This window comes from Macrobrachium nipponense, chromosome 36 (genome assembly GCF_015104395.2).
Source record: "Macrobrachium nipponense isolate FS-2020 chromosome 36, ASM1510439v2, whole genome shotgun sequence".
Lineage (NCBI taxonomy): Eukaryota > Metazoa > Arthropoda > Malacostraca > Decapoda > Palaemonidae > Macrobrachium > Macrobrachium nipponense.
Window position 1 is genome coordinate 51,162,807 of NC_087220.1, and position 22,599 is coordinate 51,185,405.

The window sequence follows — 22,599 nt, forward strand, 5'->3', positions numbered from 1 at the left end:
GAAAATTTATCTAATAAAAATAGTGGCAAAGAATTTATATAATAATGTACATTATCCAACTTAATTTTCATTCAGTTAGCTTATTCATTAATGAAAGACATAAGTGAAAATAACGATAGCCTGGTATTCGGTAATGTTTACAAACTTGTATTTAGTAAACATGTCGGCTGGTCAGCTGTAAAGTTCGAAAATGACATCCGAAATATCCGCAAGATGAAAAAGGTTAGAACGGAGAAAGTGATGGCCAATGTCAACGATTATTTAAAAAGAAGAAATTTGGAGGTAAGGGGACTAATATTTCCCACGCTTTAGGCTGTACTTCCCGCGGTTCAATTGTGAAAGAACTCGCTCCTGTGTCATCCAAACCTAACCACGATTTTCCCGCTACGCCTAGCAAATTGAGTGTTTGGGGTTTGATATCGTAAATGGCGAAACACCTTGTAAATTAGATCAATATTCTTGAATGGAATGCCGAGATCTTCTTTTAGTAGAAATGCTTAATTTGAAGCTGCCGGTAGCTAGCTTGCTGTTAGCCAGGTTAGAGGTGGTCGACCAAGCCCAATGAAGTTCAGGCCTAGCAATGCCAAGGTATATTTTGCCTAAGCAGTTTTTAACTGATTTACATTAATGGAATGAATCTTCTACGAGAATTTTTCTTATATTTTCTTGGGAGATGGTACCAATATCCTTGTAGGTAGCTTGGGTAGCTAAAGAGTAGGCATAGGTACCTACTAGGGTAAAACACTGCATGGCCTGCAGCAGGCCAACGACTATCAGTGCATGCCATCCTCCGAAAAAGTACATTATAACGCGTCCTGACACCGGAGATGGGCATCAGTCGCGACTTCTTGTTGGTGAGAAACGGAGCTAAAGACCTCTACTCTCCTTTCGAAGTATAAGTATTTTCTCCAAAGTTAGAAATTAAGGCCAAATTTTAAGATTTAAACAGAGGGTAGTGAAAAGGGTGTACACGGCAGTGGAAATCTCACCAAAACGCTTTCAAAATTTTTACTTACGCTTCAATATTTTTGAAGATTGACGCCATCTCGATGTTTAGAGTTGCTTGTGTCAAGAAACTTCCCATTTCCTGTGATAAATCCACACGCCACTTGTACCCACAGACGCTGGGGCACTTTCATCACAACAATCGGAACACGGTCCCTTACCAGGACGTTTTTAAGTGAACAACGGTTTTTGGTAGAAGAAGAGGACGAAGCGTGCACTTAGATAATTTTTTAAATAAATAGTAAAACATCAATATTTTACATATTTATGATGATTAATTTGAAAATGTTCGTTATTGAAAAAGTAACTCGATTCTGACTCAAATTTAAGTAATTATTTTTCGGAATTAGAACATTCTTTTAAGTCCTGTATTATGACGTCACGACATCTTGACTTTCGTACCTATTGTAAATGAATTGCTACATTCAACTTTCTTGCAGAACAGTTTACCAGTTATTCATGCAGATTGTTATCAGCTATTCATGTACGTAATTGTTATAATCGTATTGCACATATATATCTTTATTATTTACTTTTTGGATATATGAAGATGTTTTACTGCCGGATTATCGCCGTAGTGTGACGCAATTGTTTTCGGTCCCTGGGCCTCTGTCTGTTTTTGCACCATAAGAAATCATGGGGCCGAATTTGCAATGACCAGAAAGTCTTTAAAAGAGGAAAGTTAGCATTGAGGGGCATATTTTTTGATTGAGAAAAATACAAATCTATTCAATAGCTAGCTTGTAAAAAATACTTGATTACAAAAAACTTTATTGACAACTAAGCAGCATACCTACTATGGGTTTCAGAGAGTGCAAGCAAGTTTTTTGGCAATATTTCTGTAACGGGCACTCGTATCAGAACAAGATTTTGCTATAGTGCATTACACCCAGTGCTGTAGTTTATAAGGGTATCGTGAATCACTAATCGTAAAGAATAACAACACTTGTCCTTGTACCAAGAGACAAAAACTCCATTATTCAAAAATGGATACGAACATACATAAAAAGCTCCACCTACCCTCTCCCCCCACCTCCACCGCCACCCCTGTCCTTCCTTCCTTCCTTCACCTTCCTTTCTCTCTTTCTCTCTCTCTTGCCAATTGGTGTGTTCACCCTCCAAACTGGGTATAAGACTTACACAAAACGTGGAAATTGGTGAAATTAGGCTATGTATTGGAAGTATATATACATATATATTAAAGCAATTTTATCATTATTGCATTACTATGACAACTAGAATTCATGGAAACAGTTTATAATAATGCATCGGCGTATGTGTGAAGCTCCACTAATGTGGCAACGATGATTTTGCCATTCTTAGCATGCAAACATTAAAGGTTACATTTATTTCTGGCATACAGTTATTAAAGAAAATCAAAATACTAATATAGACTGAAATCAATGAAAAGTGCTAGCCAAAAAAAAAAAAAAAAAACATAATCCACTTATCCGTAGTCTGTTCCTCTATGGTTTTCGGCAGCCAGATGTACGACAAGGTTAGAAACGTTGGATTGTATCTACTTTAGAAATATCTTTAATTTTTCGGGGTAATTTGGTTGCAAAAAAGGGATAATAGACATGAATTAAATTAATATTTTTAAATAACAAAGTAAAGTTGAACTAAATAACGGGTAAAGTAAACAATTTAGGGAATAAAACTTTGCAGTGTCGTCGTCTGCTGTTCGTAACTGTGTTTGTGGTGTGCGCGCTTAGGAACCAGGAACAGCAACTTGTTTAAAGTGCAATGTGGAGTGAATTGAGACCAAAATGTGTATAATAACAATCAAATAAGCACTGTGGAGTTTCAGTTGTGATGGCAGTAAGGATAAAAACTATCGATTACAAGGTAAAAATGAATTCATTTCAAACCATGACCCCGGGAATAACAAGTTTCATACTTTCACTAATATAGGCAACAAAATGTTGTTTTTTTGTGCTGATTACAACTGCAATCTTGAGTAAGATCAATAAACGTTACATATATACGGTAACATTGTTCAAATGAGTGCTGGGAAGGCTGGGGAAGATGGTGTCCATCACTGACCAGACCCTTCCATCCACACGGTAGCCGCCATATTGGATTTCAAAACTGCCTTGAAAACATATTTTACGAAGAGCGTCACATGCTTATTTTAGTTCGTATGGGGCTTTCATATATCACATTATGTTGATGAAACTTCAATCTTTTGAATGGTATGCTTAGAGTTGCAATTGTATTCTTGTTTCACCAATTAAATATCGAGTGAATAAGACCCGTCCAGCGTGATGAGGGTTGGTCGTCCGTGATGTTTTACCCTAGGTAGTCGCAGACATGTCCAAGTAGGTAGTATTTAAATATACACTAGCACCCTAGATTAGTTGTCGATCAGTTTAGGATGGCTATTTGGCTATCAGTTTTGGGAAGCTAGCGCTGATATGTTACTAGATATCCATAGGCTACTTACTAAAATTTGGCTTAGGTTATGTTCCAACTCGTTGGCTAGGCTAGGACTAGTGATACCTCCTATCTTTTCCTAGACTAGCCTAGTCTGACTTATTTGAGTTTGTTTTACCTTCATCCTAATTTCATATAATCATTCTTGGTATCTACAGAAGCAGTCCGCACGGACTGCAAAGAATGTAACCGCACATACGACATCCACTAGGGATTGGGGCGTCCAATGTATTTCACAGTGTTTAGTACTGGCCCCTGGGGGTTAATTACAGTCGTCCGAATAAATATTACTTGAAATTCTTGTTCAGTAGATATAACTGGATAGAAAAACAGCAACTGCCATAGTCTAGGCCGCCGCGGATAAGTACTCTAGATCTACCTCGTTCTTTACTTTAGTATTCATCCCTTTTTAAATTAAGCATTTCCAGTGATTTTTCCCTCTTCGAGTCAGCTTCAGTCCAGGAACATTTTATGCACAGAATATTTTGCCATGAACCAATGTGATAATAAAATTTTATTGTACAATGTAGCATATACAAGGTTGCTTTGACAGTTTGATATTTTTTTTTACATGTATCTAGGAAAATTTAGCTTTTGAAGCACATCCCACGATATTACCTATTTCCTGTAGGCCTATGATGCTGATTATAATATTCTAGTAATAAGAAAAAATAAATTCTCTTTGTGTATACTAAATATACATTTTTGAAATTGAATACATTTTAATTTATCAACATATTTAATATTTCAGATATTAGATTATCGGACATCTCTTATTTATTTTGACATAGGCTAGACCTTATATGATTCAGCCTAATTTTTGTCAATTTTTGTTAAATGAAAGTAAGAGAATGAAAAATATAAGTGCTCGATAACTTTGTTTACCTAGTTCCTTTTATACGTGAAATGATAATACACCATAGAAATAATCATGGTGACATTGTATAGGTCTCTGTTGATTGCAGATCTCACCACTAAAATATTTAATATCTAAATAATCTCTGGTAGCTTGCAAATTTTTATGAGGGATAGCAGTTGATTGAGGAAAATTTTTCAGAGTAAACTAGTAAATAGTGTTATTTTTTTTTCCTGTAATTTAAATCATATATCTTTTTCCTATGCAAGGGTACAGAGAATTCTAGCTTGACCTCATTTTCATTTATTGTAGAAAAATGCCGGCCCAGCCTACCTCAACAACCTTGTGTTAAAGTTACATCCCTCAGAATAAAATATGGTAAAACGGGCTTCTGTCACTTTATTTTGAATATCTGTTTGCTTTTCAATGATGCAGTTAATCACCTAACAAAATGATTTCTTTTTTCCCAACCATAATACTCCAAAAATTATAGATTCACCTGTTTTTGCTGGATTTCTAAGAAGCAAGCATAATTTATTGTCATATAAAACAGTAGAAACTGAGAAATGACACTGTAGAAGAATAGTATTACTATTGATTTGTCATTGAACCATTGGCAGTTAGGCATGTACTAATATCCTTAGTACAGTGTCAGTACTCGGTTATTTATGATAAGTAATGAGTAGCATTTCTTATTGCAAGGGCTGTTTGATGTAATAGTGCTTAATTAGTACGTACAGTGTATTAATAAAAATTATGTAAACAAAATGCAGCTATTTGTTTACTTTACCTTGTTTGGTTTTATGAACAGCCTCCACAGGGACGATTCCCTCTCTTGCGGGCCCTTGTATGTTTCCTAAATAAGTTGCTTCTTATATTTTAGAATTGTCTTCTAGTGTTTTCTCGTCAGTATCATAGCTCCTGCAGAATAGGAGAGTCTTTAGTTCTTTTTAAAATTTGCTTTATTCTTGTGTGATATTCACTTCAGGCGGTATTTTGTTGTATCTAGATACAAAAAACCATTACCTTTTTAATCATTTTATGTTCTATTTCAAGATTCACATATTTTATTATTATTATTATTTTTTTATTTTTTATTTATTTATTTATTTATTTATTTTTTTTTTTTTTGTGCTCTATCACAGTCCTCCAATTCGACTGGGTGGTATTTATAGTGTGGGGTTCCGGGTTGCATCCTGCCTCCTTAGGAGTCATCACTTTTCTTACTATGTGTGCCGTTTCTAGGATCACACTCTTCCTGCATGAGGCCGGAGCTACTTCAGCCTCTAGTTTTTCTAGATTCCTTTTCAGGGACCTTGGGATCGTGCCTAGTGCTCCTATGATTATGGGTACGATTTCCACTGGCATATCCCATATCCTTCTTACTTTCTATTTTCAGATCTTGATACTTATCCATTTTTTCCCTCTCTTTCTCTCAACTCTGTGTCCCATGGTATTGCGACATCAATGAGTGATACTTTCTTCTTGACTTTGTCAATCAACGTCACGTCTGGTCTGTTTGCACGTATCACCTATCCGTCCGGATACCATAGTCCCAGAGGATCTTTGCCTGATCGTTTTCTATCACTCCCTCAGGTTGGTGCTCGTACCACTTATTTACTGGCAAGGTAGCTGATGTTTCTTGCACAGGCTCCAGTGGAGGGCTTTTGCCACTGAATCATGCCTCTTTGTACTGGTTCTGTGCAAGTGCCGGGCATTCGCTTGCTATGTGGTTTATGGTTTCATTTTTCGTATTGCACTTCCTACATATGGGAGAGATGTTATTTCCATCTATCGTTCTTTGAACATATCTGGTTCTTAGGGCCTGATCTTGTGCCGCTGTTATCATTCCTTCAGTTTCCTTCTTTAGCTCTCCCCTCTGTAGCCATTGCCATGTGTCATCGCTGGCTAGTTCTTTAGTCTGTCTCATGTATTGTCCGTGCATTGGTTTGTTGTGCCAGTCCTCTGTTCTGTCTGTCATTCCATCATCTCTGTATATTTCTGGGTCTTCTCTACTTTTATTAGTCCTTCTTCCCATGCACTCTTTAGCCACTCGTCTTCAATGGTTTTCAGATATTGACCCCAGTGCTCTGTTTCTCGGTGTTGATGCAGTCCTCTATACTTAGTAGTCCTCTCCCTCCTTCCTTTCGTGTTATGTACAGTCTGTCCGTACTTGCTCTTGGGTGTAGTGCTTTGTGTATTGTCATATGTTTCCTGGTTTTCTGATCTATGCTGCGGAGTTCTGCCTTCGTCCATTCCACTATTCTGCGCTGTATCTGATTACTGGCACTGCCATGTGTTTATGGCTTTTATCATATTTCCTCCATTGAGTTTTGACTTGAGTATCGCCTTGAGTCTCTGCATATATTCATTCTTATATTACTTCTTATTATTATTATTATATTATTATTATTACATTATTATTATATGATTATTATTATTATTTAATTATTATTATTATTATTTTATTATTATTATTATTATTATTCAGAAGATGAAACCCATTCACATGGAACAAGTACTCAGCGGCCATTGACTTGAAATTCTAGCTTCCAAAGAGTAAGGTGTTCATTAGAAAGAAGTAAGAGGAGGTAAAGGGAAATGCAGAAAGAAGAGATCTCCTTATTAGAAAATAAAAAAAAATTGAATTGACATTGATCAAAATGTATTAAAATGCAAGGAGAATAGCATTAACGTAGTATATAAAGCATTGCAACTTTACTTGAACTTCTGAAGTTGCAATAGCAATAATACAGGATTACAGGTTAGTAGTTATTCCTACCTTCAGTTTTATTTCCTCTTTCAGTTACTTGGCTCTGGAGGTGCAACGAGTTCATCAGAGCAACAGGCTGGTGTTTTAGGCTTAGTTTCCCCTTCGACGCCTAACACTTTCACCTTTTCTACAACCTCCACACAACACACTCATGTAGACCACCAATATGTCAGGTAAGTTTAGATTTGTACCATGTCCTCATGTACATGATTGTATAAATATAATCTTATTTGTTCATACAAAGTACAGGCAGTCCCTGGTTAACAGCGGAGTCCTGATAAGCGAAAACCGCCATTACCTGAAACTCTGCAATTTATGGCGTTTACGGTGCCAAGTTTTGGTTAATGGAGCCTCTCTTAGGTATGCTATGGTGCCATAAATTGCCAATTTTATGGCACTAGACAAGTGCCAGAAAACCAGATCGCCATTAACCGAGTCCACTGATAACCGGAGACTGCCTGTACAGACCATCGATCTGCTCATGCCAGTCAGCTATGGAGAAGTCAAATCCAGGCCCTAAATTCAGAATCAAGTTTTCAAAAGCTGTGCATAGTTTTGTGAGAGGGACTACTCACTAGTCTCGAATGCTACAGGCAGTCCCCTGAGTTAAGGCAGAGATCCGCTCCTGAAGCACAACTTAAGTCAGATCCTAACCCCCAAATATTTATAAAAATGGAAAGAAAAGTTATGAAAGCCTTACCCTTAATCCTGTGGTTGGCTTACACACTAGAAGGATGGCTACACTTACTTAGTTACCTGTACTCAGTGCTGTCTATCTTATCTTTGAGAGTAATCACTAACCCTTGGTTTTCCAGTTTTCCTCTGTTGCTCACCTAACTCATATAACTTGAGAACTACATTTCTATAAACAATTGGGCGCATAGTTCTAGTCAAAACCCTGCAAAATAATGGATATGATGTCAAAGAGCAAACAGAATTGTCAGTTATGCCATGTGGATAAATGAAAAATCCTTTAAATTACAGGAACATTGGCTGAAGATGTTGGGTAAACTGTTATTGTGGGAAGCAAAGGATTTATCTAGAATTGCCATTTTTGTTCAGAGGAAAAGAATGATGAATATAAAGGCTGTCGGTTATAAAGAAAATGCTACTTTAGAGCTAAATCTTGATGTATATACTATAGCTATTTTTGCTATTTTTGTATTTGACTTACATTAGTATCCAGTCCTTATAACAATATTTTTGTTTCACCACAAATTCCTTAATTTTAAGTAGCCACTTGAGTACGTATCTGCAGAAATCCCCCAGCACTCTATTCCAGGTTGAAAAAAAGAAGAATACCTACTACCTTTGTGTTGGCACATATGCATTCAATTTCCTCAGGTCCTCAGTGGAAGCATGATTGCTAATTGTGTAATTTTCCCAGCTTTGAATTGCTTTTTGGGTGACTTTCATTCCTCTCTATTCATTCATTGATCATTAAAGTCACTATCCAACTTACGAACGAGTTACATTCCAAACGCCTGTTCATCTTTTTAATTGTTGGTAAGTTGGTCTTTAACCCTCACGGTCTGCGCTAATATATGCTAATGCATACACCCATGACTGGGCTAAATTTAAGGATGGCCAATCTAAAAGAAAAACTGAAAAAAACTCATCAGTGGAAAGTGGATAGAAAATATGTATATGTTCATGGTATAAGAAAAATAATTCTAAAAAAACCCTTTTTTTCTCTCTCTCTCTCTCTCTCTCTCTCTCTCTCTCTCTCTCTCTCTCTCTCTCCCTAAGACAGTCGTAAAAATATGCTTATTTTGCCAAGTTATAAGTGTTCTTTCTCATATCTATTTTTATTTTGTTTCGTCAAATTATAATTACAGCTCAGACAATATAACAACAGATTGGAACTAAAACCAGAAACAAATTCTGAGTATACATATATTTATTGTAGAATATTTACGACGCATCCTAGGAAGGGAATTTGTGACAACATTCCCCTTTACTGCCTCAAACAAGACTGAATCTCTCTCAGCTCTCTCTGTTTCTTATACAGCAATCTGAAGATTAGCCAATACAGGCAGTCCCCGGGTTACGACGGGGGTTCAATTCTTGAGACGCGTCGTAAGCCGAAAATCATTGTAAGCCAGAACATTGTCAAAAATCTTAAGAAAACCCTACATTTAATGTTTTGGGTGCATTGAAAACTATGTAAACTGCATTCTTATAGCATTTTTCATCAAAAAAACCTTCAAATATTGATTATTTTGCATTTTTGGTGTCATATTTCATCTGCTAGATCAGTGTTGTAGGCGTTGTAACCCTGGAAATAATTTCTGACAAATACAATTGAAAAGCGCCTTAACCTCGGAACGTTATAAGCCGAACCCGTCGTAACCCGGGGACTGCCTGTAGTGGTAAATGGAGCTAAGAACACTTTTTCCTGCAAAATTTGTTTAAACTGTATGGCACCAAATCTTGAATATATATGTATGCTACCCAGACTTCACCACAAAGCTGTATGTGAACATATATGTATGTTTCTCATTCACAAGGGGTTGGTATATACTGTAGTGCATAATTTTTGTTGAAAAATTATTAAAATTTAGCAAGATATTAAGCTTTTAAATGTGTCGCATTTACATTCCTGATTTAACTCCGGAGTCGTATATTACTATACTATTTTCACCGTATTTTTAAATCATGCAGTATGTATTATTATAAATACATACATAATTAATTTGGATGTTAGGAAGGTAAAAAGAAAACAGAAAATTCATATTCAGGTAAATTCCAAATGTAGTATTTTTTCAATGCTTTGAAAGTTATGAACTTGGAGAGAATTATGCTTGAACAGCACCTGACGTTGGAAATTCATTAAGTAAATGCACACTGCCATCTATTGACAAAAATGCATTCTAAGGTTTTTTATTCATATAAGCAGTAGTTTTCACTATCAGTTTGAAGATAGCTCAGAATATAATGTGTAATGTTGAATAATTTTATGGTTTTCCTGAACAAAAGTGCTTTTCATGTTTATTTTCCTCATTTTATCCAATTTGATAATACTAATTATATAAGCTACTGGTAGTTAACACTTAAGCTGTGACTTCTGGTGATTTTCTCCATTCACTGTACAGTTTAAGTGTTCAGCATCAAGTTTTAGGATTAGTTTTATGATAAGTTTAAGATAAGCACTAAGTAAGTCATCCTGTTCCTTCTTACTCTTGTCGAATGGCACACATTTTCAAGATGATATTTCAAGTGTTGTCACCCACAGTTGGTGAGATGGCTTTAGGGGGTTCACCTTCATTTTCTCATAATGCATCTCATCCTGGCATCTGTGGTTGTCAGCATCTCACTTTCCTCTCGCATGCATTGCAATTCAGGTTATGTAAACGTACTGGAGAGTGGCAGGTCTGTTATTTAACTTGACATGGCATTTCTGAGGATTGCTTAGCAACAGCAAATAGATCACATCAAATTTTTAGGTTTATATTAAGAAAATGAATTTAGTTTTATGAAATGTATTATGTTTCAGGCTCAAGTCCTGGATGATGGAGGCCAGTGAGCCTTGCCGGTCGGAATTGTCTCAAGTTCTGTTTCCACTTTTCGTTCATTTGTATCTGGAACTCGTTACCGGCACTGGCCGTCAGGCAGCTAACAAATTTTTCAAAAAACATTACCAGGTGAGTAGTTATGATCCCTTATTTTATTCCTTTTGTTATTATATTTTTAAACGCATGCTAAGAGAATGTACCTACTTAATATTTTTGAAACCTCTGAAGTCTGTCTGAGTTTGTTTTGTTATAGAAGTGATGTGTTATTCTTGTATATTTAAAAAAATATGTTAAGCATATTTTAGAGTGGAATAAGGAGAATAAAATACTGGATATCAGTATTTTTCTGCAGTTAACAAGTAAATAATACCGCTTATTTTTTTCAGGTTTTCTTGGTAAATCGTGACTATGAGCACACACTGTCGCAAGTCATCGGCGCTTCGGGTGTGAATGCGTCTGGAGATCTGAACTCCTCTCATGTCATTCAGAATCTTAAGTATGTTATGTGTAAGACTTTTTTGCTTATATTTTGGCAAAAATTTCTGTAAGATTTGACTCTAGCAACCATTGCATTTACACTGCCAGATTTTTAATCTTATAAATTTTGAATGTGGCTTTTCAAATCATTAAGATCTGTCAATCTCTGAAAGTAATCAGAATAAAAGTTGTTATGTCCACAATACGTAATGCACATTTTACTGAACAATATATCTTTACATTGTACAGTATTTAAAACAAGGATATACATACAGCAATAAATACAGTACTTCAAACAGCATGTGGTGGTTTATTGCTGCCCTGCATATTGGGAGCCTAATATGGAAGTCATTAAAAGTATTAAATAACCGGTTTTCAATATTTTGTGAGTTTATCCTGCAGATTAAGGTTGGGAAAATACAAGATAATAAAATTGGTTAACTTGCCTTAACTTACAATATTACATATGATAATGGTAATGTTGTATTATTGTATGATTTTTGAGGACAAAAGACCATACGAAGTTGAATATTGAGATGCAATAGCATACATGGAACACTTTGTGTCTCAAGCCTTTTGGGAACTCCAGTTTCTTTCCTAAAGCAATAGTAAATCTGGTACCAACACTCTTTATAAGAAGTGTACCTTACTCATTTGCCTCTCACCTTTTAGTTGTTCTTCAAACAGTGTTAGTACTGCTATTACAGTAGTATTGTTATTATTATCAGCTAATTCTAGGTAACTGATATCACCATATAAGTTCTCAATATGTTTTTTGCTAGTTACTGTGATATCTTTTGTCAAAGCTGTGTTATCCTAGAGAGAGCAACAATTTTATTTCAGGAGTGGAAAGTATTTGGTTCGTCTAAGTGAGCTGACCCTCAACTACTTCTTAAGATACCTCAAAGCTAGTGAAAATCCTACTTTACTTCAAGTAAGTTTACAGTGTTGAGAAGATATATGGATTTTATGTAATAAACATCTTGTGATTATTATTATTATTTAACAATAGTATAGGACTGCTTGTGTACTGTTGACATTAGAATATCAATATTCTGTATATCTTCACCAGTTGGAGCTCTTAAAATTTGATGCCTTTACAGATTTTCAACACTTACATTGAAGTTGAGGTTGATGAATCTGGTGCTGGGAGTACCGGTGCTGTTTTCAGGACTCCTGATGCCAGTTCCTTGGGTTCTGGTCATTTAGTCAATGGACACACTCCTGAATCCCTTTCGTCTGAGGCAGCATCCACAGCTGATGGAATGGACTGTAGTGTAGAGGAACTGAGGAAAGTGAAAGAGGTGATGTCTGCCATCAGAACAGCCCTACCAACGCCACCTTCTTTGTGTGTGTACACTGTGTATAATGCGTACAATGGTCTTAGTTGTGCAACTGTGAACAAGCAGGGTAGGCTGCTATCATGTGGATTCGAAGACAGTGTGATAAAGCTGTGGAAACTGACTCCCTCAGATCATAATGTAAGTTTGGGCAGGTCAAAGACAGGGATGGGGCCTAGAGGTGGGATATCTCACACACTTTTGGCTTGCGATGACTCGCGGACTGAAGACGACGAAGAGGGAATGGAAGAAGAGGAGAGGGATGAGGATGAAATGGCAGCAGATTTACGGAACGGAGGCAGAAGGAGAAATCGTGGAGGTGAATTATTTGCGTTGAGAGGCCATAGTGGACCTGTTTACGATATGGCTTTTACTCATGAGTCGAGTCATTTATTATCTGTCAGTGAAGATTGTACTATGCGTTTGTGGGACTTGGAGAGTGGTCAGGCAGTGGCATTATATAGAGGACATCAGTACCCAGTTTGGTGCTTGGCAGTTGCCCCACTCACAATGTATATGGCAACTGGGTCCTATGATACCACTGTGAGAATATGGTATACAGATGCAACGTATCCTCTGCGTACCCTCAGTGGCCATACTCGCTCTGTGGATAGTGTAGCCTTCCACCCTAATGGCTCCTACTTGGCATCTGGATCGTGTGATCGTAGCATTAGGCTTTGGCAAGTGACAGATGGGGATGTTGCAAGGATTTTGCCTCATCACAAGACTGCTATTAATTCCTTAGCCTTTTCCCCAAATGGAAAGTAAGTAATTTATGGTCAGTAAAGAATTAATTGAACATTGTTGTGAACCAAACATCTAAGCTTCAACTCTATTTCCTGTCATCTTTAGGAATGTATTTTCCATTCTGAACTATGTGGGACAGAAATAGAAACAAAATTAAAATGTACCTTTACATAGTAAAATGTAAAAGTGATAAATTAAATCATTTACAACATGAAGTATAATATCAGACCAGTTTGAAAGCCAACTATATTTTGAAAATGACTATTAAAAGCATCGTTATTGCTCTTCAAAATGACTTAATTTGAAATTTTTTAGTAAATAGTGTGTTAATTCACATATGAATACTCTCAGGTATCTTGCATCTGGTGGTGAAGATGGAACAGTTGCTGTTTGGGACCTGGCTGCAGGTCGGGTTATAACAGAACTCTTTAGTGGAACACAAGCAACTACAGGGATCAATGGGGTATCGACGCCTCACATGGACTCAGTTGTTGATCTCAGCTGGTCAACAGACTCATCTCTGTTAATGTCTGCTTCAAGTGATGGATGTGTACGCACAAGTCAACTTAAGCAAGGAATAGCTAGGTAAGTGTATACTAATTTTCTGTAATGTACACAATTTTATTATGGTTTCGTTTTGCTGAACATTATTACAGTGCAATAATTGTAACCAGTGATGATGTTGATAATGTCTGACATTAGTAATAGCAAAGATTTTATGATTTTTGATGTGCATTCAATATGAATTGCTTGAAAATGACTAAACCTAAAGGATGGAGCAGTTCCTCCAAGACTATGTCCTTGGAGTATTTTTATCATACTAAATTTCTTGCGAGTTTAGCATGGTTTATAGTAATGAAATCCCTTTGCTCAGCTGTCTATACAGCCTGGCAGAAGAATTCAGTACATGGATCTAATCTCACATCTGTTAGAAGTATAATGAATAATGGTATAAATGGCAAAATTTTTAAACAAGTAGCACAGTGGTAGGATTATATGGTTTGAAATATAATTCATGTTGAATGAACTCCTGCTTTCTTCTAAAGTTTTTGTGAAGTTAATTAGAATAGCTTCTTTCCTTAGAGAATGAAGGGACTGAAAGTTCTTCCTATATTTCTGTACAAAATGTAGCTGCCCTGTCATCGATATGTCTTCAAGAAATTACATTTGGACTTTGTGCCACGGAGTTACATAGTTGACTGAGATCTGCAGTAGTCTTATGATTTTTTGAAGAAGTAAATGGCTTTCCATGTCTCACAGTCCTGGATATAGTCATTCTTTGCTTCTAGTGATTTTGAGAAATAGGCTATGCTAGGTCAAAAGCTTGTCTGCTTTCATTCAGTTTTTGAAAAGCATGCCTGTGGAAGCTAAATGAAAAAACACCCAAGATTAAGTATCCATATTATAACTAACTGACTGTTTAGATATACATCAGCTTAAATTACTGTGCTTGAAGTGTACTTTCTTATGCAAGTTTTATGTTGCAAGTCTCCAGTCTAATTGACTTGAATGTCAAAGTACCTTTTGTAAGGCTTGATTGAAGGATAATGGTCATAAGCTTAATTCTCAAGGAACACCAAATAGAAAAAGAATGTAAAATTGGTATATTTTCATATTTCCAGTGATGGAGGATCTTCATGGGACTTGTGTGAGGTGGGCCAGTTTCAGTGCTGTGGCAATTCAAATGGCAGTAGTACAAGTTACGTATTGGGTGGATCTCTACTTCACACTTCTTTCACCTGTCACAACTACCTCACAGCTGTCGTAGCACAGGATGTTGAGAGATAGGAATTGAAAAGCTCTTTTCAGTGTCATTACAACATATTTTCATCAGACATCTCTTCATCCAGCATTTTAAGTCATTGAGCTCTCTGGAATCTGAGGTTTTTCATTTGGAGTAACAGTGTGTTTTGGGAAATTGATTTTTTCATGTTGAGTATGCAATGTAACATTTTGCATGAACCTGGTGCTTTTTCATCCACCAAACTTAGGATTCAGTTTATTTGCTTTGCCATAGGTCATCTGCGCATCCATTTAAAGTCTGTAGGCGATCATAATTTCATGTATGAACTTTGGCATAATGTTTCCTTTAGTGAGGTCCTTGCCAGTGATTTAGTAGTAAACTAGTACAAATGATGAAATCATAAGTAGTTCAGTCATGGAAATATTTCTGAACTTATGCTTTGAATTTGGTTTAAAGGTTGTAAATAGTGAAATTCATTATTTTTTCCTTTACAATTATCTTGGCCATTGTTTTCTCAATATTTATTTTGTTATTTATTTTATTATGAGCACAAAACTTCCACCCTATTCTGATACTCTCTCAGGATCCTTATATGCAATAAAATTGATCGTAAGGACTCAAGTTTCAAAAGGGGAAAGTGAGGATATGACAGGAAGCTGCTTTTTCAAGGATAGAAATGTTAAAAAAAAAAATGTGGTACATCTATTGTGCAATTGTAGCGAATGTAGCATGCATACAGTAATGGTAAGGTGATTAGAAATCTGTTTTTCACTAAAAAATTTTTTTACAAATCTAATCACTGATGTCTCATAATTTTCTAAAATGATCATCTTTCCCCTCATGTATTATTGTACATCTACTTAATTGTAATATATTAGGCTATTCTCCGTAAGTTTTCAAACATTAATGTCCTAGAAGTATTTTTTATTTTTATTTTTCCTTTAAATTGTATCCAAAAGAAATTGTAGTCAGGTGAACCTTCAGTACTTGAAATGTCACGTAAGTGTAAATGATTAATAAGTTCCAAGTATGTTCTATATAGCACTTTTGATCTTTAAAAAATAATGAATGCACTATATATCTGACAGTTATTTTAACATAATTCACAGTTGATATAAAAGTAATACAGTATTCATCCCATCATTGTGGGAAGGAAGTGCCAATGAGAATATCATGATCTAAACATTGTGCAATATCGTTACTTTAGCTGAAAAGTATTCTTTGTGTTTTAGTCACTTTTCATATCGCAACACTTTACATTGAACTATTGACTGTTTCATAATATCTCTGCTCCTCCTCCCTGTCCCACCTCAAGAAACTACCCTTTAGTGATTTGGACAATGGTCTGGTGATTCAAATCCATTTCTTAATAAGGAGCTATATTCCAGTAACAATTATTTTAGGTTTTATTCATTCAAGATGCTCAGTAAGTTAATGTAACCTTAGTTTTGGATTTCCACATGCCAAGGTCTTCCCTATATTTAACTTATTTAATAACAGTTGCAAGACTTATGCATGTTAACAAATTATGTTCAGGGTAATTGAATCTCATTTTTGCCTTACCCTTTTAGAACCTTGAATACTTGTTACACGTAAAAGTTGCAGTAACTTTCTCGGCTGCTCCTCGGAACAGAATTGTAGACTGGTGAGGTCAGTGGAATTGTAAGGGCACCATTGTCATCTCAACTATTTTGCTGTGAGGTCAGCTTGTAAGGCTCTGAAACAGCATATTTGGTGGGAAATTTACAAATACATTACTCTGTGCATGATAGTACAAATCTGCCTTCATATATCAAACTTTCAGGACATCACTGCCATGTAGATAAACTCCAAATCATGAAGACGTAATTCAAAGTTGATTTCAAATTTTTTAAGAAGGGTAGTGTCTTCTTATACATACATAGGTATTTTAAAAAAGAACAACATAGTTTTTTTTTAATAAGAAAGTGCAGATTTTTTAAAAGTGATTTAATGTTTTATTTGTATCATCTGGTTTTATTGATTTTTTTATATCATGCACCATGCCTTTTTTGAAAGCATTAGTCACATTCTTGCATAAGTAACTACCGAAGAAACGCCATAGAAATATTGTAGTTGCCTCAGCTATTTCAAATACATTAAACGTTTGCTGCTTTAATGGGAAATTTGAGCTTAGTTTTAAATGTTGAAGGTGCAATAGAATGAAACATTATATACGGCAAAATCACTGCAATATCAAAGTTTATAATTTATTTGAGATTCCCTAGTTTGTTACCCAGTTATTTGAATAACTGTATCCTAACCTTCTGTCAACATTCCAGCCCTTGAATTGCCAGATTGTTCCACTGTTCTCTCGTTCCATGTTCCAAACTGGTTTCTGTCAGATAATTGTAAGGTCAAATTTTTCAAAATTTTTACAATGTGATTGTGAAATTCTCAATCTTAAGTTGTCAGTGTTGATCACTTTAGGTCACAGCTAACAAGGTTTTTTTTTCATTAATTTTACAAATTTCAATCATCTGTCAGTAACTTTTGATTGAGTACCTTTTAAAGGAAATAGAGTCGGATTTTTCTTTGTGCAAATGACGATCCTAAAGAAATGGTCATTTCTTACATATTCTTATGATGGTTAGCCGATTGAACTTCCCTCGTAGGCTTATTGGATTTTGTAAGTTGTGTCAAGTGCACTGTCATACCAGTTCACCTGAATAAAATTCTTTGTATACTTGTAAGCTGTAGGTTATTGTCTAAGCCTGTGGTGTACAAATTTTTATGGTTCAATACATGAATTTTCTTAATTGACACATTTCATTTGTCCCTCTTTTATTGGTGATAGATGTGTGAGTAAAATCTTTATAATTTAAAAGACTCAAATTTTTAGCCTGCATATGTATGTTATCAGATGCCCTGTTTTGATTTTAAAGTGTTATCGGTTGGAAAGATCATATAAAGGCAGTCGCCGGGTTACGACGGCGGTTCCGTTCTTGAGACCCGTTGTAACCCGAAAATCGTTGTAAGCCAGAACATCATCAAAAATCCTAAGAAAACCTTACTTTTTGTACATGAACTTTCCTGTCAGATATATACTTAGCTTTAGACTCCGTCGTTCCTGACAGAAATTCAAATTTTGCGGCACACGCTACAGGTAGGTCAGGTGATCTACTGCCCTGCCGCTGGGTAGCAGGACTAAGAACCATTCCCGTTTTCTAATCAGATTTTCTCTGTCGCCGGTTCCGACAACTGTTGTTGGTTCCTCCTGATGGATTTCGTTTTTCGCTTGCCGTGGATCTTTTGGCTGTCTTTTGGTGACGTATTGGATCTTTGGCTTGGCATACGCTTTATTATCTTTTTTGTTTTTTCTTTTTTGCGTCAGTCGCTAGTACTGTCGTTAGTTTTTGTGATTGAATGTATATCGTTAGACTACCGAACGAGTGGTTCGGTAGGTCCTCACACTGTAGATTTGATTTTTGTTTTTCATGAAACTACAGCTCTTTTGTATCAGTCAATTATCGTTCTGTTTATTTACTGATTGACAGTCATTATTACGAAACTTTCGTAATAATGACGGTATACGTTTGGTGTATGTAGTGAATTTGCTGTATTACAGTAAATTTGCTGTATTACAGCGGATGTATACATTTTCGGTATAGTAATAATGACTGTATACATTTACTGAATGGCAGTCATTATTACGAAACTTTCGTTTGATGTAATTCATTAGAGAATCTTCATTGCTGAAGTTTCATTAGAAAAGCTTGAGTAGGTCTCGTTCTACCGAGCCAGTTACTGAGATGATAGCATCTATCCAGGACACAGAACCTGCGGATTCGTCTAATGGAATTAGCGGATTTGAAGGATGCCCTCAAAAGATGGAGCCCAAAATGCGAGCTTTTGAAGGTAAGCGCAGTGCAGTGGATAGTGATTTCAGTGTCCCCAGTGTTGTGGAGGGGGCGTCTGACCGGCTCCGTAGCGCTTCCAGGCCTAGACCTCTTTCAAACTCCCAGACCCAGTGGAGGAGGAAAGTCGACAGCCGCAGGAAGGTTAGAGAGAACCCCCACCGGTCAGGCGTCCCTTCGGCAGATCCTGATGTGCGTTCCCAGGCTGCCTCAGACCGCCTCAAGAAGGACATTCTACGTCAGTGCTTCTCTTCATCCGACTCGCCCTCGCCGAAGCGTGGATGGAGCTCCCCGGAAGCTTTGCGCCCCTTGAAGAGAGCCTGGAAGGCGTCCTGCAGCTCCCTTGCTTCCAGCCCGGAACTCTTTCCAGAGGAGCCTTCTCTGGAGGTGAAGACACCCAGGAGATCTCAAGATAACTCTTCTCCTCGCTTGCCTCGCTCTCCTTCTCTGGAAGAGGAGCCTGAGAAGTCCCCTTCTCGGATTCTCGCGAGAGGCGCTCCTCTCCTGGCAGGCGCCCTTCTACTTCCAGGCGCCAGGCCTTCTTGCAGGCGCTCTTCTGCTGACAACCGTTCTCCTCTGGACAGGCGCCAGTCGCCTCGCAGGCGCTCCTCTCCTGGCAGGCGCTTGTCTCCGGGCAGGCGCCCTTCTCCGGACAGGCGCTCTTTTCTGGACAGGCGCCAGTCACCTCGCAGGCTCTCCTCTTCCAGCAGGCGCTCTCCTCTTGTCACACAGCGCTCCTCTCCTAGCAGGCGCTCTTCTCCTGGCAGCCGCTCTCCTCTTGGCAGGCGCCAAGAGCCTCGTGGGCGCCCTCTTCATGGGAGACGGTCTTCTCCTGATAGGCGCTCTCCGTTGTGCAAGCTCTCTTCTCCTAGTAAGCGCGCTTCTTCGCCCAGGCTCCTCGTCTCCAGCAGGCTCTCGTCTTCAACTGGACGTCGCTCTCCTGATGGGCTCTCCTCTACTGACAGGCGCCAGGCTTCTCATAGGTGCCCCTCTCCTAGTAGGCGTTCTTCTCCTGACAGGACCGCCTCCTCCGCTAAGGACCCTCCTCGTTCTTCGTTGGAAGAGGACCAGGAAGGCTCGATGACGACTCTGCCAAGACTGCCTCGTTCTCGGCTTACAAGAAGCTGACCGCCTTGCTTCTACAAGAGTTTGGAGATTCCCTCAGCCCTGCCGCTCCTCCGTCTTCGCATTCACTGTTTTCTACCTCCAGGATTGCGAAGGGTTCCTCTTGCGTCAGGATGAAACCGACCATATCTATGAAGAAGGCCCTGAGGGGATTTGGTTCGTGGCTCCTTTCCAAGGAGGAAGCAGGGAAGACGGTCTTTTCCTTCCCTCCTTCCAAGCTGACGGGACGTTCTGGGTTTTGGTACGAGACTGGAGAACCTTTGGGCCTGGGACTTCCTTCATCAGCGGACTCGGACTTCTCTTCATTGGTGGACTCCACCAGACGTTCTGCCCTTAATTCCGCTAAGACGTCGTGGGCGATGAACGAGTTAGACCACCTTTTGAAGGGGATGTTCCGGGTCTTGGAGGTTTTCAACTTTCTGGATTGGTCCTTGGGAGTTTTGGCCAGAAAGAACCAGACGCCGGACGCTCTCTTTCGCCTGAAGATCTCCACAGTGTTTTGTCCTGCATGGACAAGTCCGTAAGAGATGGCTCGAGCGAGATTGCATCGTTGTTTGGAGCAGGAGTGGTCAAGAAAAGAGCGGTGTACTGCTCTTTCTTGACTAAATCGGTGTCTCACGGCCAGAGGTCCTCGCTTTTGTATTCTCAGCTCTCTTCCCAGCTCTTCCCCAGGAAGATCGTCCAGGATATCTCAAGCTCTCTTTCAGCCAAGGCGACCCAGGATCTGCTTGCTCAGTCTTCAAGGAAACCTCAACCGGCCTTCTCTTCTAAGGCCAAGAAGGAGAAACCCTCGGTGCAGGAGCCCTTGCGAGGGGGCCCTCCTTCCAGATCTTCTTCTTTCAGAGGGCGAAGACCCAGCAGGAGAGGTAAACCCTTCTCCAAGTCAGTCAAAACCCCAAAGTAACATGCAAGTCCTCCAGACAACAGTAGGCGCCAGACTTCTAAAGTTTGCGGATGTCTGGACCCAGAGAGGGCCGGACACCTGGTCCCTCTCAGTAGTTCAAAAGGGATACCTCATTCCTTTCTCCTCAAGACCTCCCTTAACGACAACTCCAAGGGAGTTAACGGCCAGGTACAAGGATCCCATCATGAGCCAAGCCCTTTTTCTAGCAGTAGACCAGATGCTGGAAAAAGAGGCTATAGAACTGGTATCCGACCTTCACTCTGCGGGCTTCTACAACCGCCTCTTCCTCGTTCCGAAGTCATCAGGGGGATGGAGACTGGTTCTGGATGTAAGCGCCCTGAACTTCTTTGTAGAGAAGAGGAAGTTCTCCATGGAGACCACGTCATCGGTGTTGGCTGCTCTTCGTCCAGGGGACTGGATGGTGTCCCTGGATCTGCAGGACGCTTACTTCCATGTACCGATTCATCCATCCTCGAGGAAGTACCTGAGGTTCATGATGCAAGGAAAGGTATACCAGTTCAGGGTCTTGTGCTTTGGCCTCTCGACAGCCCCTCAGGTTTTCATGGGGCTCATGAAGAACATCGCTCAATGGCTACACTTGGAAGGAGTGAGGATTTCCCTTTATTGAGACGATTGGCTAATAAGAGCCAAATCAAGGAAACGTTGTTTGGAGGACCTTCAGAAGACAATGGATATGGCAAGTTCTCTGGGACTGCTGATCAACATCCAGAAATCCCAGCTCGTCCCCAGTCAGGAATGTATTTATCTGGGGATTCTAATGGGTTCTAGGGGTTTTCTAGTGTGTCCGTCCCCAGAAAGGATAGCTCGATGCTCCGAGAAAATCGCAACCTGTCTAGGGAAAGATGCATGCACAGCGAGGGAGTGGATGAGTCTGCTGGGGACACTCTCCTAGCTGGAGCAGTTCGTTTCCCTAGGAAGGTTGCACCTGAGACCTTTTCAGTTCTTTCTGAACCAGAAATGGGATCGTCGCTCCCAGGATTTAGCGTTCTCCTTCGACATCAAGCGGGAGATCAAAAAGGAGCTCTTATGGTGGGCAGATCCCAGCAGATTTGTGGAAGGTCTGTCTCTACAAACCCTGAACCCCAGCCTAGTGTTGTTCTCCGACGCTTCGGAAGCAGGTTGGGGGGCGACTCTGGGAGCGAAGGAAGTGTCAGGCACTTGGTAGGGAGAACAGGTGGCCTGGCACATAAACAAGAAGGAACTGATGGCTATTTGGCTGACGTTGAAAGCCTTCGAGTCTCACATCCGAGGCTCCGTTGTTCAGGTGAACTTGGACAACACCACAGCTCTGGCGTACATCAGAAAGCAGGGGGGACTCACTCCTCCCTGTACGAAACAGCGAGAGATCTTTTGTTGTGGGCCGAGGTAAGGAGGGTCAGGCTCCTCACCAGATTCGTACAGGGGGAAAGGAACGTAAGGGCCGACCTCCTAAGCAGAAAGGATCAGGTCCTCCCTACGGAATGGACGCTTCATCTAGATGTTTGCCAGAGCCTGTGGAAACTGTGGGGCAGGCCCCATCTAGACCTCTTCGCCACTTCCAAGAACTCGAGGCTGGACCTTTATTGCTCCCCAATCTTGGATCCGAGGGCGATAGCAGTGGATGCCCTTTTTCTAGATTGGAAAGGTCTAGACCTTTACGCTTTTCCTCCCTTCAAGATCCTGGGAGAGACCCTGAAGAAGTTCGCTGCCTCGGAATCAACAAGGATGACCCTGATTGCTCTGTTCTGGCCTGCCCAAGACTGGTTCACAGAGGTACTGGAATGGATGGTGGACCTTCCAAG

General features: G+C 39.1%; 1 protein-coding gene across 2 annotated transcripts; it reads left to right on the top strand.

The window, feature by feature from the left end:
• The first annotated feature begins 143 nt into the window (after positions 1 to 143).
• On the top strand, positions 144 to 17,670 carry LOC135203643 (TAF5-like RNA polymerase II p300/CBP-associated factor-associated factor 65 kDa subunit 5L). Of its 2 annotated transcripts, none has more exons than XM_064233487.1 (8): positions 144 to 282; positions 7,104 to 7,243; positions 10,567 to 10,714; positions 10,972 to 11,081; positions 11,906 to 11,996; positions 12,166 to 13,166; positions 13,501 to 13,734; positions 14,772 to 17,670. In XM_064233487.1, the coding sequence occupies exons 1-8, from the start codon at positions 214 to 216 to the stop codon at positions 14,935 to 14,937; spliced, it is 1,959 nt and encodes a 652-aa protein (XP_064089557.1). In that variant the 5' UTR covers positions 144 to 213; the 3' UTR covers positions 14,938 to 17,670. The 2 variants fall into 2 exon arrangements, with proteins under 2 accessions (XP_064089557.1, XP_064089558.1); XM_064233488.1 differs by lacking the exon at positions 144 to 282 and adding an exon at positions 364 to 588.
• Positions 17,671 to 22,599: the final 4,929 nt, after the last annotated feature.